Source organism: Tursiops truncatus, chromosome 1 (genome assembly GCF_011762595.2).
Source record: "Tursiops truncatus isolate mTurTru1 chromosome 1, mTurTru1.mat.Y, whole genome shotgun sequence".
In the NCBI taxonomy this organism is placed as follows: Eukaryota; Metazoa; Chordata; class Mammalia; order Artiodactyla; family Delphinidae; genus Tursiops; species Tursiops truncatus.
In genome coordinates this window covers 25,865,310-25,883,099 of record NC_047034.1, presented here as the reverse complement: position 1 = coordinate 25,883,099, position 17,790 = coordinate 25,865,310, and the positions used below count along the sequence as shown (strand labels likewise).

The window sequence follows — 17,790 nt, the reverse complement described above, 5'->3', positions numbered from 1 at the left end:
CGCCTTGCCCTCGGAATTTTTGCAGCCCTCTCGTTCCTTCTCTTCCCCGCATCCCTAACTTTTGCAGCATTCCTGCAGTTCCAAGCAGAGTTAAGCCGAATGGGAGGGTTTCCCACGATTTCTCTGCTGTTCTTAAGGGACCGTTTTCCGGGAGGCGGGAGAACCTTTCATTTACCTTCAGGATCCGGAGGGCCTTGCCCTGAATGAATAAAAATCCAAAAGTCATAGCCCCCCTCCGCCCCCCGTCGTCCAGGATCTTAAAAGTGAGCTCCTGCTGGGGTGGGTGCCGGATTCAAAAGCGCGGGGAGCTGAATCCGTGGGTCCCTTTGCAGAAACCATCGAAATTCCCTGAGCGAGTGAGCCCCTCTCCTCCAAACCAGAGGAGTCCGCCGCCTCCCGGGAACCGGTGCAGGGGTCACCCGGGCGACGGGGATTCACTTAAACACAATTAACCAGACATAGGGAGGCAGATTTGGCCGCAGGGCTCAGAGCGGCCCCTAACGTGCGCCCGTGGGCGCTTGGCCGGGTCCTTGGTGGCGCGCAGGTCCCCGGGCAGGCGGGAGGGCGGCCCTTGGCAGAGGCGCGGGAGCCAGCCGCCCTGCGGCCCCTGACACCGTGTGTCTCCCCCGCAGGTGAATGAAGTCTGCTCGCCCACCAAGCCCGCGGCGCCCTTCTCCCCGGAAAGCTGGTACCGGAAAGCATACGAAGAGTCGCGCGCCGGGAGCCGCCCCACTCCCGAGGGCGCGGGCTCGGCGCTCGGCTCGTCGGGGACGCCGTCCCCCGGCTCGGGCACCTCGTCCCCGAGCTCCTTCACGGGCTCCCCGGGCCCCGCCTCCCCGGGCATTGGCACCAGCTCGCCTGGCTCCCTGGGCGGCTCGCCAGGTTTCGGCACGGGCTCCCCGGGCTCGGGCAGCGGCGGCGGCTCCTCCCCCGGATCGGACCGCGGCGTCTGGTGCGAGAATTGCAACGCCCGCCTGGTGGAGCTGAAGAGGCAGGCTCTGAAGCTGCTTCTCCCGGGGCCCTTTCCCGGCAAGGTGAGCGCCGCCGGGGACAGGGCTGGGCGGGCAACAACTGCGCGCCTCGCCGCGGCCGTGGATCGGGGGACCTGCAGCGCTGTGCGCTGCTCGGTTCCAGAGAAGGCGTTGGCCGAGCCGGGTCAGCTCCCGGCCTCGGGGGCGACCCTGCGCGTCTCCCCCGCCAGAACTTCCCCGGGCGCAGTGCTTGGATGGTGCGTACGCGGTTCCAGGCCTCGCCGCCCACCGGGGCTGCCCAGGTTATTCTTCCTGCTGCCCTCCACTCCTCAGAGTGCCCTTTCTGTGCCCCCAGGACTCGCCCATCCATCCCGTTGGTCCCGCGCGGCGCTGCCTTCGCCCGAGACCCTCTTCCCGGGCGTCCACAGGCCTTTGCCGCGTCGCAGGCCGGGGACACGCTGACACCAGCTACTGGGATTCTTTCCTTTCCACGCCCCCCTACCGGGGCGACTCCTTAGATTTTTCTCCCCACCCCCATCCGTGATCATTTACAAAAATGTCGGAGGGAGTAGTAAAAGCGGGCTGATAATGAGGAGTTGGCATTTCCCATTGCCTATTCGTGAGCCTTCCTTCCCAGGGCTACCAAAACAGAAACACATATTGGAAAGTCAGCATTTCCCCCTAACCTCTGTGTGTCTATCAGAGGAAGATTAAGGGGTGAGTAGTTCTTTGAGCGGGGCTCCCTCCTGCCTGCACCAGTGCTGAGCACGTTGATTCCTCCATGGCACCCCTGCCAGCGTTGTGTGTGTCCCCAGAGTGTAACACAATGCAGTTGTATTTGCACTGTTCGGTCTAAGTACTATCAAATGATAATATTTACTCTTTCACTTCAAAGAGTTTTTTTATCAGTGCTTAGAGAGAAATATCAAGAACACAGCGTGAATTGCTGTAGAGAATTCTGACCCTGTTCAGTGGGACTTTCTGGTTTGTACTTCTGTGACTTTTGAAGTGAAATGTGATTTTGAGTAGTGGAGTCTAGGAATAGCTGCATCTGCTTGCCGTTTCTGCTTATCCAAATATACACACATTGATCTTTTCATACGCAAGGGTTGAATTAAACAGATACCCGCAGGAGTTGTAAAATTTTAAATGTGGAAAGTTGCCACCAAGAGAATTGGTTTTATGAATCCCGAATTTATCTCAAGAGTAATTAACTTGTAGATTGTTGTCAGTATGCCATTTTCGTAGTTTCAAAATAAATCTGTCAGGACACCCCTAAAAGTAAATCTCAGGGACTCTAAAAAGCTTATTTCACTCTTGCATGCCATATTTTCCGATTTAACACTCTTTTCACTCACAGATTTATTTACTCTTGTGATTGTTTATCAATATTATTTGATTATCTACTACACTCAAGGAACTGTGTTAGGCACAGCAATAAAATAACAGGTACACACAGCCCTTGTCCACATGGAGCTTATATTCTAACGGAGGATACAGACATTAACCACAAAATGCACAATTCATAATTTGTTTCCATTTGCGGTGAGTGCTACGGAGGAAGAGTGTGGGATGCTGTAAGTCTGTATAACCAGACTAGACCAGCTGATAAATTTTGAAGAACTTTGGTTCTTTTTTTTTTAATTTAAGTCTTTTTTTTAAAATTAATTAATTTATTTTATTTATTTTTGGCTGTGTTGGGTCTTCGTTTCCGCTCTAGTTGCAGCGAGCGGGGGCCACTCTTCATCGCGGTGCACAGGCCTCTCACTATCGCGGCCTCTCTTGTTGCGGAGCACAGGCTCCAGACGCGCAGGCTCAGTAGTGGTGGCTCACGGGCCTAGTTGCTGCACGGCATGTGGGATCCTCCCAGACCAGGGCACGAACCCGTGTCCCCTGCATTGGCAGGCAGACTCTCAACCACTGCTCCACCAGGGAAGCCCAAGAACTTTGGTTCTTAAAGATATATTTTTGGCAATCCTAGTAAATTGCAGCCTACCAATTTTTTCTAGAACATTCTTGCGGACCTGTTCTTACAGTAACTTCTTTGTGTTGTTGAATGCTCCGTGTGTGCCAAGGTAAATTAAAATACACTCTTTTCATAAAAGTGGAGGGAGGAAAGGAAAACTATAGGAAGAAAAAACAAATGTTGAAACTTAAATGCATCCATCATGTTTTGTGGAGTCATGTGACAAAGTAGATTTTTGGCTTTGTTGAAGCAGCCTGGAAAATTCATTCACAGTGCAATAGGAGGCAGCTTGATATATTTGGCAATTTTATTTATGTGATGAAATAAAAGTGATGCTGGGAAACTGATTATATTATCAGAGTGATGGCTCCAGAGGAAACGTTGGATCTGGGGAACCTCAATGCTCTACACCAATTTAAAGTGATCCAGGCACATCTAGAGACAAGCTGTCAGTCTTGGGGACAGTCACATGGGGTCACTTTAAGTGCACACATGAATTTGCCTGGAGTTTAAGATGTGATGGAGCACAGTGAAACATGACATGTGGTGCAGGGAGAACATCATAAGACTTAGCCAGAAACAAGGGTTGTTCGGATGACCTCATTGTTAGTAATGAGGTATGGGGCCAGAATTTTAACTACCAATCCTCTGCCTGTCTCTGGGAATAATAATTTTAGGGTTTTTTTCTTTTTTAAGTATTGGTACCCTCAGGTAATATTTCCATTACACCTTTAAAGTTTGCAGCATTTTTTTTGTAAGTTTGCAGCATTTTAACCAAACAAATGTTGTGTTCTCTCAAGCACCGTGGATGGAGGCCCACGTAACTCCAACACAAGGCCTTTCTTCTTCCCTGAGCCAGATTTATGAGCAAACTGTGGACCTCCGTAGCCCTCAGGCACAGAAGGAGTTAAGTTTCATTAGAACAAGAGAGGTCATTGTGACTCCAACATGTAGTTTGCCCTGAAGAGTAAGGGTCTGGAAGATAAAGGCATGTTTTTGAGAGGTAATTAGCAAAAATCATCTTTGTAATTCACTTAAGATGAATTTGGGGACTCTTCTTACATAGAGTATTACATTCTGTGAGGTGGTATTAAAAGTCTCCTCGGTAGGCATTTAAAAGTCAAAGGCAGAATAGTACATCCAGGAACCTTATAATTTTAGGGGAGATTTGGTTTTAGTTCTTTCTCTACCACCGATTTATTTTGTGACAGTGAGTAAATCAGTTTTCCTCTGTATTTTAACTTTCCCATTAATACACGAAGGAAAAAATGATTCAGACTCTAGAGGATCTTTTAAATGATTAGAATGTCAAAAAATTATTTTAGGTGAGGCTTGAAAAGTGCTTCCATTCTTTAGAGAAAGAGGTGAAGGTTTATCTTTTTTTTTTTTTGCCATACCGCGGAACTTCCCTGACCAGGGATCGAACCTGCACCCCCTGCAGTGGAAGCGTGGAGTCTTAACCACTGGACTACCAGGGAAGTCCAAGATGTGGAGGTTTATGATTATTAACTAGACAAGATTCTATGGGATTTATGTTTTACAGAATTTAGGGCTTTTCTGGCAAAATATTATCCACTTTCAGTTTCTGATTTCATCAGTACATTTCCCAAATATCATTTTGCCATGTGAATTCTCACATCATGCCCACTGGTAGGTAGCCAGCACTGTTGAATTCCCCCAGTTTTGTCTCTGAAACAGTTGGTTAAGGAGGGGAGGTAAAGTGCTGGCGGGCCCATGCAGGGAGGTCGGGCTGGTCCCAGGAGTTAGACAGTGGCTCTAGTGGCCTGAGGCGTGACCACCCGGTTCTGAGCACTCTCAGTACTAGTCGTGTGTCCACTGGAGAATGAGACTTCATGGCAGAAGGCTACACGGCTCGGAGGTTTCTAGCTTGGGTAACTGGGTGGGTGGGGTAATGTTGACTGAGGCAGGAAATGCGAAGAGATACAGATTTGGGGGGAGCTCACAGAGAAAGATGATAATGGATTTGGAAGAGATAGAGAATAAAGGCAGATTTAGGAATGACACAGACTGAGGAATGTCGAAGAGACAACTGTGAGCTCACGTAACTCTTAATGATGCTCTGGATCCCACCTGTCAAATAGCAGCTCACCTGAGTGAGTCAAGATTTTTGCCTGGTGACAGACTGTAAACCATTTGGATTGACTTATTACTTCAGTCAGTAGAAAAAGTACTTATTGGGTTTATATCATTTCTTTCCTAGGGCTAGTAAGTGAAAGTGGTCAGATAAAAGGAAAGAATGTGGTTTTGTAAAGTGTTGGGATTTTAAGTGAAATCAGTCATTTTACCCATTGTGGTGTCCCACTGTGTAAATATAAAACCATTTCATATCCATTGGCCAGAGCATCTTTCCTGTTTTATACACAGTCAAGGCACGGAGCCAGAAATGCGGGCCAAGGAACGAATCTCCCATTTTGGGGCTATCCTAGATCATTTCGAGATCTGTTACAGAACTTTTGAATTGACAGTGTAAGCCCTATGAAACATCAGCCCCAAAGAACTCCCTGGGGTAAGCAGAAATGTTCCAGGTTGGCAGAAGGTTATCAGACATCTATTCATTTCCATATCAATAAAAGAAAATCTTTTATATAAAAACAGTACAGAACTACATTCCTAGCTGAATTTTTCCCTGGTCATATATTCTGGGTCCATTTATGCCCCAGAAATATCAGGAAGATTAGCCAGACATACTGAGAAGAGTGGCCAGGAATCACAGAGATGAAAGAAAGGAATGTGTCAGGGGGTTTAAGAACACCAAACGTAGACTCTAAATAGCCAGGGCCCAAGTAAGTCTAGACTTGGGAATATATATATACATATATATATATATATATATATATATATATACACACACACACACACACACATATATATATATATGTATATATATATTTTTTCAGTTCAAAAACAGGGGTATGAAAAAATAACTCCATTTAAAAGATCCCCTAGAAGCCAATGTAAGACTCTTTATAAATAGATACTGAATTTTAAGTACTTATTAATTATGAGAAAAGTCTATTGGAAATCTTTTTATGAACACATGGCTGTTTTCAGAAAGCTTCATTTGAATCTTTTCCATTTCGGAAATATTTTAGATAAGGGATCAGCTAATAGATAATATCGGTAATGAAAAAGTCCAGTAGCATTTATCATTAAAACATTTCTCAAACATTTTAGGTAGTATAAAAACATTCCCAGTAGAGACATATGAGCAGTAGTATCTTCTTTAAGGCTTAGTAAGCTATGGCATAATCGCATTTCATTCTACCAGACTTTTAATTGTGAACCAACAGGGTCAGTTTTTTTTTTTTTTTTAACTTTTAATGAACTAGACTCTCTAGAGTTTTAGGAAGAAAATGAGATTTAAGGGTCAAATCAACTTTAGCTTCCTCCTGAGAAAATGTTATCTTTTGATTTTATATAGTATAAATATCAAACTCAGAATTTAGAAAAAAACAATATTTAGGCTACTATCACAAAACATTAAATTATATAAGCACTGAATTGGGACATTCATCTGAATAGAAGAAACACATGGTATTTATTATATAAATATTTTGTGAGATTATAAATGTAAAATTTGTATCTTACATAAAATGACAAAATTATAAATTTTAATCTTAAAAATATAAGAGAATGTAAAATTATTTTGGTATATAACAAATACTGATTTTTAAAAATTTTTACAAAATTATATAAACGGAAATTAGCATAAAATGAACAAATCAAACACTAACATATTAGTTTAGTTCATATATATAATCAAGTTAAAGCACTAAGTATTTTCAGATTCCTCACATCTCCCTGATATTTTAATCTATTTGAAATACTTACTGAGTAAACAAATACATTCAAATAATTATCACTGAGTTTGTGATCTGGAGAATTTTTGAAAAGTACATTCACGACAAGATATAAATTAATTTAAAAACAATGTCAAGTACATTAGAAACAGTATATTAAATTAGGAGTTTAAAAGGAGAAAGGTGTAAAAATTAGTTGGAAGATGCAATGAACAGGAAAGACACTTATTCTATTAAACACCAGGATCACTGGAACGTTCATTCATCCTTCATCCCAAAAGTATTCGTTGAACTGTTACGTGTGCTAATAACATAGTCATGTGAGTTGTTAAGTTTGTAGTCACGGATAGGTTATTTATTAGCCACTATCCTAACCTTCCCACTAGCACTATTCTCCACACCCTGACCTTTACTTCAGAACCCCTAAACTCCCTGCAGTTAAAGACTCAAATCCAAGTAGGACTGGTGGTCTCATGGACACTACTTCAACTCTGACTCCAATCTACTGTGAATAGCCCATACTAGCATCATATGGCTTTAAACATTCTATTGTGGATACTATTGTGGATTTGTATTGAGTCAACTACATTTCCCAGAATTCTCCTCCCTGTAGGGAAGGGAACAGAGATAGTTTGAGATGTTGAAGATGGAAGTGAAGCAGCAGACACATTCTTCTTTGAATCTTAAGAGTCAGTGCAGGGCATGAAAGATTATAGCTCATCACATAATTGTCTCTTCTGCCATTGGTATGAGGCAGCAACTAGGCTCCTCTACTTTCTGATGGATTTCTTAAGATCGTCCAACTACTGGACCAGGTGTATGTTTTGCTTCATGATGAAGGGCACCATCCTCTCCTGTGGAACATCTCTATCACTGAAGGTGAAGATGTCTAGGTATTGAGAGACTGAGGAGGGTTCTAGGCTATCCTTGTGGGTTCCAGCACATCCTCACTGGTTCAAGTTTTTCCTTGCTTCCCCAAATTTGTGTTTATTTCTCCTTGCCGATGGCCCTACTGACTTCAGGGTCTAACTCTGGCAGGAAGAGAGGAAAGTAACCATTTTGAAATATGCAGAAAGTGTTTTCCATAACAGAGGCTTACTTTCCAGCAAAACAGACTTCTCAAGAGCCTTAGTTCCCTGGTGGAAGGGCATCTCCCTGATTCCACCTTCTTCTAGCATTTCTTTTTCACTGCCACACCATCAGGGCTCAACAGTGGAGGAAAGCTCCAGTTTTTTTTTTTTAATTAAAAAAATTTTTTTTATTGTATATATATTTTTTATTTTTGGCTGCTTTGGGTCTTCGTTGCTGCGCTCGGGCTTTCTCTAGTTGTGGTGAGCGGGGGTTACTCTTCGTTGCAGTGCCTGCGTTTGTCGTTGCAGTGGCTTCTCTTGTTGCGGAGCATGGGCTCTAGGCACATGGGCTTCAGTAGTTGTGGCACGTGGGCTCAGTAGTTATGGCGCACAGGCTTAGTTGCTCTGGGCATGTGGGATCTTCCCAGACCAGGGCTCGAACACATGTCCCCTGCATTGGCAGGTGGATTCTTCACTGTGCCACCAGAGAAGTCCCATGGTCAGTTTTTATAGTGATTTAATTCACTTTGTAAAAATCCCTGGCCTGTAGTCATTTCTTCCACACTCATTGCAGATAATATTATTGCATTAGAAATGTGATTTTTAAATGGCTGAGCCTGGTAATTTGTCGGCATTTAGAAGGATTAAGTCAATAAAATAGGCAACATCAGTTGCTCTTTGGCATTATATCACAGATCAAACTGAACCATTCATCAGCTAATAATAATGGTGATGGTAATAACAATGATGATTACAAGTGGCTAACAATTATCATCCTTAGTATGTGCTGTACTAATATATACACACATACTTACATACATTCATAAAATCTCATGTAGCAAAATGAAGATGAACCCAATTTCTTTTCTTTACCCTGGAATTCCAGGTGATTGATGTGGTTCAGGTCACAAAAGGAAGTACGAGTAAAGATGCAAGGAACAGAGAAATCCAAGGATGCTTCTCCCCTTCCAAAGCCATTGAGGGTATTACACTATTAGTATAACTGCCTGAGTGGAGACCCTTGCTTGAGGGAGAAGGTTGTGGTTATTTTTCCTGGTAACTTCACTTTCAGGATGGGGGGAAAGTATGTGAGGTGGTCAGGACCCTGAGCTGAGTAATTTGCTTGGCTGGAATGTATTAGAGGGGGCAAAGGAACTTCCTTATATTTATATTCACTTGGTTGAGGCTGTTGTCAACCCTTTCTGAAAAGCCCTGCCCTAGGGACCCGTGGAGACTGTCTGAGAGGACATGTTCTTTAGCTAGACCTTCTGCGCCACGTCAGCAGGGCTGCCAGACTCCACTCTGTTTCATCCCCGCAGAGACTGGTGCAGAGACCACGTGCACGCTGGTGTCTGTGAGGGTTCCCAGTCTCTTTTCAGGAATGCAAAACTAATTTCCTTTTTACCCGTATCTTGAGTCACAGGCTGATCATAAAAATCTTTCCTTTTTTTTAAAAAAAATCTCCTGTGTGGTCTTATTGTGTCAAAGAAGCACTGTTTAGAAAGAACTCTCGTTGATCTTTCAGACTCAAAGGCACCAATCAGAAATGTCTTAAGAGTATATTTGTGTAGGTGCAAAAGGACTGGCAATACATCTCTATTCCTAAATTGCTTTTGAAATATTAATTAGAATAGTGAATCAGTTTGTACTCATCATCCTGCTTCCCACTGCCTTTGGGATGCTTTAGAACCCATCTAAGAAAATTAGATTTTGAATTATGGTTAGAAAAGTTGTCTGTCCACCTTTTCCAGGTTTTAAAGAAGTTCACCTATGTTTTCCTTGAATATGTGTAAGGTTTCCTTTCTAATAGTTAGACCTCTGATCCATTGGGAGATTATTTTGGTGTATAATGAGAGGTATAGATCAATTTTATCTTTTTCTAAATGTCTATCCAGTTGTCCCCAAACCCTTTATTAAAACATTCATCTTTCCCCCATTGATTTGAAATAACCATTATCATAAACCAGATTTTCACTACTTGGGTCTACTTCTGGACCTTCTGTTATGTCCCATTTATCTGTCTTTTCACGTACCAATTCCATACTATTTTAGTTACGGAAGCTTTGGAGCATGTTTTAGTACTTGGTAATGTTGGCTCTCTCTCTTTCCCAAACAATGCCTTTCCTTTCTAGTAGTTTCCTGGTTATTCTTCCAGACTATTTTCCCATATGAACTTTAGAATCAACTTGCCTAACTCCATAAAATTTTTTAAAATTGGGACCATGTTAAACTTATACATTAACCTGAGGGATATTTGGCATCTTTATGATGTTGACTCCTTCCCAAGAACATGGAATGTCTTTCCATTTGAACACATCTACTTTTCAGCAATTTTAAAGGTTTTTCTTGTAGAGGCTTTATTTCTTGTTAGATTTATTTTTAGGCATTAAAAATACTTTTTGTTGCTATTTATAAAGGAGCTCTTATCTTCCATTATTTCTTCTAATTGATAATTGTTAATATATAAGAAGGATATTATATATATCTTACATATATATCTTATATCCTATTATTAAATTGTATTACTGTATTCATTAGTTTTTAAATGGGTACTCTTGGATTTTCAAAAGGATTTATCTTCTACAAATAGAGACGGCATCACTCCTCTCCTTTGCTAATTTTATTCCTCTAATAGTTTTCTCTTGTTTGTTACATTGATTTATGCCTCCAACACAGTGTTAAATGGTAATGTATGGTGGGCATGTGTACAGTTTTTCTCACTAAGTAAGATCTTGGCTTTTGAACTGAGGTCTCTATATATTTTTAAAAGTTAGGGAAGTATCCATCGGTTCCTATTTTATTTACTTTTTTCCATCAGGAATGGGTGTTATATTTTGCCAAGGTCTTTTCAGTATTTAGGGAGACGATCATATGATTTTTCTCCTTAGATCTATTAATATTGTGAAGTATTATCATTGCTTTCCTAATAATGAGCCATCCTTGCATTCCCATAATAAACCCTACTTGGTCATGATGTATTTTTTTAAATATGCTGCTGGATTCAGTTTGCTGATATTTTATTTTTTGTTTTTGCTTCCATATTCGTATGCCATAAGCACTTTTGATTCCCACTCGTGTACCATCTATGGTACTATATGCCATATTATAACCAAGATATGAAAAAGACTAAAAATTTCTGCCCCGGAGCAACTCCCAGTCTAGTATTAGAGACAGACAAAGAACCAAAGAGTTAGGGTGCAGCATATTAAATGCTGGACCATGGGCTGTGGAGGCTGCTAGGAAGCAAAGAGAGGTGAGGCTCGGGCTGGCTTTGGAAGAGTGAGTAGGAGTTCAGCATGTGAACATGGTGAATCACCCGCATTCCAGGCAGAGAGAATGGTGAGCGTTAGGGCACAAAGAGGTTATGCACACTCAGTATCCTGGGGGAACTGCAGTGGTGCGTTGCCGACATAGTGCAGTGTGTGCATGGGTGAGTGACAGGCTGGGGAGGTGGCAGGGAGAGGACGAAGGGCCTCGTAGGCTAAAGAATCTGGATATTATCCTATAGGCTGGGTGGCCATTGAAGGGCTTTCAGGAAGGGAGTGAAGTGATCAGATATTCATTTAAGAAAGATTGCTCTGATAGGGAGAGAGAAACTGGATTCGAAGAGTGGTATCATGGAGTTCAGTGGAGAGGCCCCTCGCCGTGGCCTCAGTGAAAGATGGTGCAGACCTAACTAAGGCAGTAGCAGTGCGAATGGAGAGGCAGCCTGGCCCTGACAGATTTTGTACATAGAAAACCCATGGCGGCTGGCAGCTGAGAAATGGGGCAGGAGCAAGAGGATGAAGATTTCTGGCTAGGGCAAGTGTGAGGGTGCTGCAGCCGTTAATTGAGATGGAGAATACAGGCAGAGAGGGGGTTTTTGTTATGGTGGGTCTGATTTTCAAGGATGGGTGTGAATACTAAAATTGGTTTGGGTTCTCTAGAGCTTGAGATGGAATGTTCCAGTGGGGTCCAGTGGGGCTCTAGAGTGGATTCAGAGCTGGAGCCGTGGATCTGGGAAATGTCAGCATGAGGAAGGTGGTGGAATCCACAGATGAGGTGAGCTCTCCCCGAAGGATGTGTAGAGTGACAGACGGTGAAGTGTGGAGCTGTGGGACCCATTGACATTGAAGGGACAGGCAGCCTTGAGGAGTCAGGAAGACAATTCAAGGAGAGACCAGAAAAGGGGGAGGAAGGTAAGAAAAAGTGGTATCATGGAAACGGAGGGAGGGGTGAGCTTGAGAAGGTAGGGGTGATGAAAGGTCAGATACCTTGGAGAGATCAAGGAGGTAAGGACTGAGGTTTCCACTGAATCAGTAAATAGGAGGTCACCGGGGATCTTTGTTAGAAGTTTCTGGCACCCTGGAGAAAGGCAGGCAATGACAGTGTGTCCAGGAGTGATGGAGAGGTGAGGACATCTGAGGCAGCTCAAAGTTGTTGAAGACACTGAGAGGTTAAGAGAGATTCATTTTCTGAGGCTCTTATGACCTTAAAACATGAAGATCTGGGGTCAACAACTTGGGTGCAAAACTAGGCTGCATCACCGAGTGTGTGACCTTGGGCAAGTCACTTAGCCTTTCTGAACCTGGTTATTCTCACCTTTACAATGGGGGTGAGCTTCCCTGGTGGTGAGTGGTTAAGAATCTGCCTGCCAATGCAGGGGACATGGGTTCAAGCCCTGGTCCGGAAGATCCCACATGCCGCAGAGCAACTAAGTCCGTGCGCCACAGCTACTGAGCCTGCGAGCCACAACTACTGAGCCCGTGTGCCACAACTACTGAAGCCCATGCACCTAGAGCCTGTGCTCCGCAACAAGAGAAGCCACCACAATGAGAAGCTGGCGCACTGCAACGAAGAGTAGCCCCCGCTTGCTGCAACTAGAGAAAGCCCGCGTGCAGCAACGAAGACCCATCGCAGCCAGAAATAAATAAATAAAATAAATGTATACAATGGGGGTAATGTTGGGCCCTGCCAGCGTTGCTGTGAGGAGCTGGTGAAATTGTGAGATGATATCCAACCATCACTTTCTGTTTTATTCCAAGGATGCCCCACAGGAAGTTGAATTTTATGACAATTCCTTCCTTCCCTTTCTCTCTCTCTTCCCTTCCTTTCTTCTTTCTTCTTCTCTCTTCCTCTCTCCCTCTCTCTCTTTCTTTTTCCTTTTGCCAGTGATCTGACACCAAAACAGAAAAGCAGTTGTCAGAGAAGGTGGAACCATTAAGCTCGTCTCCTTTCCCGTTTCCTCACCTCCAAGTGAAGAAAGCGTCTCCTACTTATTTATTCATTTGTAGGGTGGCTTCCACAGGACCAGGAGAACTCGGTTGATGAAAATAGCTACTCCTTTTAGTTGAGATGCCATGAATATGGATTGAGATTATTTGTCACAGATGGAAATGCCCCCTTTAAGCCCTGCCCCTCTCAGAGGCCCCCCAGGGAGCACTGCACACACCGAACTTTGCAGTTCCACTCCGGCGAGTGTGGGAGAGCAGACGTCCCCCAGTGACTGCACATGCAGTGTGCGGATCTGAGCGACATTGGGAATTTGGGCTTATCTGCCTCCCGATCCAGTTTTATCTTTCTCAGACAGTTTTCTTTGCAGTTATACTTTGCTGATCCCATCGCATCGATTCCGCCCAGGCCCTGTGGAGAAGTCTGGAAATAAAGACAGTCTCCGCACACCAAGCAGTATTTCCTGCACATATCCCTGCTCTCGGAGCTGGAGCTGCCTTGGGTAGAGAGTGTTCTTGTAAACGCTTGTGTAGAAAGAGTCGATATCCTTATGCTGCTCTATAGGTGAACATTTCAGAAGGCTCTGGAGTAGAGTAAGTTCTTTTGATAAGCAGAACTATATCGAAATATATCTTAAGTGTTATAGACTAACTTACGGCTGACGGGCTACTTTTTATTCATCTTTTCTGCTGAATGGAGTTTAAGCTCCATGTTGTTGCTGCCCACAAAAAGTTCTTGTTAAAAGTTTTAGTTCTCCACACAGCATGTTTTAAAAATCTTTGCTAGTTCTTACACACGAAATGTTTTTATTTTTAAAGCATGACTGCGAATAATCAGTTTAAATCTACTTTGCCACCACAGGGGTGAAAAACGTAAACGAATAATTCTTTATCTAATCTGAGTGATGTCTGGGATTTGTAGTTGCTAACTAAGGATTTCTTCTAAGATAACATAGGAATTTATAGGGCTTGAGATTTTTCTATGAAGTAATTCCATCTTTTAATTAGCGGTGATGAGCAGCTACGCTTCCCCATGAAACACGATCATCTTATTTATAGTGGTTGCTTTCCTTAGAGCTGTAATCACTACTTCCCTACTCCCTGCCCCATCTACCTGGTGGTTTCATGCAGCTGTAGGAGACTTACTTATTAACTGATTAGAAACCATCACCACCACCACCACCAACCAAAAGCTATTGAGCTATCTAACCAAAGAATTATACAGAAAATACACAGTTGAATTCAGGCAGACGACTAGTAACTGCCATTATCTAATGAAAAATAATCACCTGCCTGGTTCGGTTGTGTGGCTTTTCTTAGAGGGATGTCTCGATCCTGAGCACGGCGGCTGAAGAGGTGGCCTTGAGTGTCTTCCTTGTGGGCCCACAGCTGTGAACTGGAGCATCACTTGTTTCCATCAAGCCAGGCAGTGTGGGGATAGAAGGGGGAGGAATAACATAGATGGGAGCAGTAGGAGGAAGGACGAGAGAGAGGGTGAGAGAAACAGAAATCCAGGGTGGGTGGCCGGTAGGCATTGGAGGCTGTCTACCGTCCCAGATGTTGAGGGGCGGTCCCGCCTCTGGCACTAATGAGAACTGTGGCTTCGGACGAGTCACCTGTGCTTTGTTCCTCTTTTGTAAACCGAGAGGAGGGAGTTGGTGGTCTCTAAACTCCTTGCAAGCCTGCAAGTCTTAAGGAGCCCAATCTTTGACCCCAAATTCTAGAGGGATGTGCTTGACAAAGCCTTAGATGGCTTTCTGGCTGAACCTGGAGGCTGAAGCTGTTCCGTGGCTTGGCACACCTGTGGGAATCCCACGCCCAGCCAGCCAAGGTGTGTCCCCCCGCCGTTTGCCATCCAGGTGAAGGTACTCACTGGCATTGCCATGGCTCATATTTCTGCCTTTGGAATTTGGATCATAAATTGACTCACAAGATTCTTCCTGTTTCTTAATGAAGCTGTTTACTGTCTTCTGTATTTGGAAGCAGAAATAAATGTGGACAAACAAAAGGACAATTGATTTTACAAGAGCAGTTTGGTAAGGGATGTTTGAGAAAAAGTATTGCCTTAGATATAAAGACTGCTTATAGTTAGTCTTCCATTAAAAACATCTGTCACGTTCATTAGGAATTAGAAATAATTTGTGGGGATAGCAATGTAGAAACACCAGAACTCCAAACATTTTACTCATCATTCTTTAAAAAATTCTACATCTTATTATTATTTTTTTTTTTTGCGGTGCGCGGGCCTCTCACTGTTGTGGTCTCTCCCGTTGCGGAGCACAGGCTGCGGAGCACAGGTTCCGGACGCGCAGGCTCAGCGGCCATGGCTCACGGGCCCAGCCGCTCCGCGGCATGTGGGATCTTCCCAGACCGGGGCACGAACCCGCGTCCCCTGCATCGGCAGGCAGACTCTCAACCACTGCGCCACCAGGGAAGCCCCATCTTAATTTTTTTAAACCTCTTTTTGCCCCCTTTGCTTTCTCCTTCTCTTTTCTGCTCCTTCAAATATCTAGACAAGGCCACAGTTACTTAGACCAGTACTTACACAGCCCACGTCCATGACTTGGGTGTAATAATCCTCTCATTTGGATGCTGTGGTCTGCAAAGGAGATGGCAGGTAGAAGGTGCTGAGTCAACGAGGCCCATTCAGTTATTACCAATTTTATTTTTCATCTTTAGCACTAGCCTAGGTTGCCTCTTTTTAAAAAAATTTAATTAATTAATTTATTTATTTATGGCTGTGATGGGTCCTTGTTGCTGCGCGAGGGCTTTCTCTAGTTGCGGTGAGCAGGGCTTACTCTTCGCTGCGGTGCGTGGGTTTCTCATTGCGGTGGCTTCTCTTGCTGCGGAGCATGGGCTCTAGGCGTGCGGGCTTCAGTAGTTGTGACGCACGGGCTTCAGTAGTTGTGGTTTGTGGGCTCTAGAGCGCAGGCTCAGTAGTTGTGGTGCACGGGCTTAGTTGCTCCACGGCATGTGGAATCCTCCCAGACCAGAGCTCGAACCCGTGTCCCCTGCATTGACCGGTGGATTCTTAACCACTGCGCCACCAGGGAAGTCCCCTAAGTTGCCTCTTTAAATTGTCTGCTTCCTGTGAAATGTTTCCCTAACTCTTCTTTCAACTACAATAATTTATATGTTTGTTGTAGTCTAAACGCAACTCAGGGAGCACAGGTATTAAAAGCAGGCCTTCATTTGGCCTTTCCTAGCCCAGAGCACATTAGGACTTGGGGGCAGACACAGTGGGAGCAGCCGGAGAACAGAGGAACGGCAGGCACGCCCCTTGTTTGCCTCGGATGCCTGCAGGCACCCTAGGGGAGCACTGACATAGTGCCCTGCAGCCCAGCACACCCTCCACGTGTCTCCCTTGATTCTGTTCTCAGATACTGTATCCTTTATTTCTCCTCTCGTTCTTTCCGCCTAAGTTTGCTCATGTAATTATTTGTGAAATTTCTAGGGAGAAGTCTTTCTAACGGGCTGTGCGTGTGTGCGTGCATGTGCACACTTGGCAGGAGCCCTGCAGGAAGCCTACAAGTTGATGACACAGTAGACATCCTGTCTCAGGTTTCAGACGTTGTTAGGCCGAAGCTTTTATTGGAGGTCAAGGCAGCTAATACAGTGGGGTGTGCAATTAAAAGGGCATTCAGCACAGAAGGATGGCTAGCTGTCTCTCAGGCTGGGAGTGCAGGGAGGGTTGACAGCTGTGAGTCTGCTAATGATGGCTTTACAAGCATATTTTGCAGCCAGGGTGGTAAATGTAGTACAAAGGCATGGTTTTCATGTGCCTAATCAGCTCTCTGCTTCCTGTGAGAAGCATCCACTTGGGGAAGGAAGTTGCCGGTTGTGGGCATTTTTGTGGTGGTAGTTTGTGCTAATTTACTTTTTTAAATAGAGTACTTGCCATCATTAGTGATTCTGCATGATGCCCCTTTATGGTGGTCAGGAAGGAGATTGCAGGATGATGGCGAAGGTTTAGGAGGCTGGCCCAGGGTCACCCAGAGAACCTCGGGCTCCTGGCTCTCCATCAGGTTCTAGTAGGATTTATTTATGCAGTTGTTTTGCCCGTGTGGATCTCCTGGACTCTGAACCCTGGGAGCACAGTCATCATATCTTATTAATTTTACCCAGTAGACAGTAATTATTTTCTTGAATACATGAATTCTACAAAAAGTTCTGGCCTTTTGGAAAAAAATCTTACCGCTGCTGTGTCAGGACAGCATCACTGGGGAGGAGGGAAGGTGACAGAGGAGGAGATGCAGGCAGTGTGTAGGGGGTGGGAGGTGATGCCTGGATTAGTCCCGGAAAGTGGCAGGATGCTGTCCCACTGCCATGGCCTCCTGTTCTCTAGAAGAGTGAAATCCACAGGGATCAGAGTGCTAGCAGCTTCTACATCTGAGTGGATCTTGGTCTAGGATTTATGGGTTGGTTAGTTTGGAGGGCCTTGAATTTCTTGTTAGTTAACAAGTCCTTATTTTTGCGCAGTTTCACGTGGTTGCATTCACTTCTCGTCTGGCAGAATAAGAGAAGGTGGAAATACTCACCGGTCCCAGGTATTCAGGGAGGAAACTTATTAGTACCATCGGAACTAAACTGAGAGGGCTACTCGAGGCTACTTCCCCAGACACTGGTCCCTCTGATTTAATCTCTCCCTCCATCTGATAATCGATACTGCTCAGTTGGTGCCGCGCTGCCGCCGCTGCTTGGTGAGATGGTGACACATGATCACATCCAGGATGGAGGAGGGTCTGGAATGAT

The 17,790-nt window shown here is 44.5% G+C and overlaps 1 protein-coding gene across 1 annotated transcript in view; it reads left to right on the top strand.

Moving 5' to 3' along the window:
* The window catches only part of KIF26B (kinesin family member 26B), a 506,655-nt gene that overhangs the window by 1,326 nt on the left and 487,539 nt on the right, over positions 1-17,790 (top strand). The window contains exon 2 of the mRNA XM_019920589.3: positions 633-1,034. Within this exon, the coding sequence (XP_019776148.1) occupies positions 633-1,034 (402 nt within the window). The remainder of the gene's footprint in view (positions 1-632; positions 1,035-17,790) is intronic.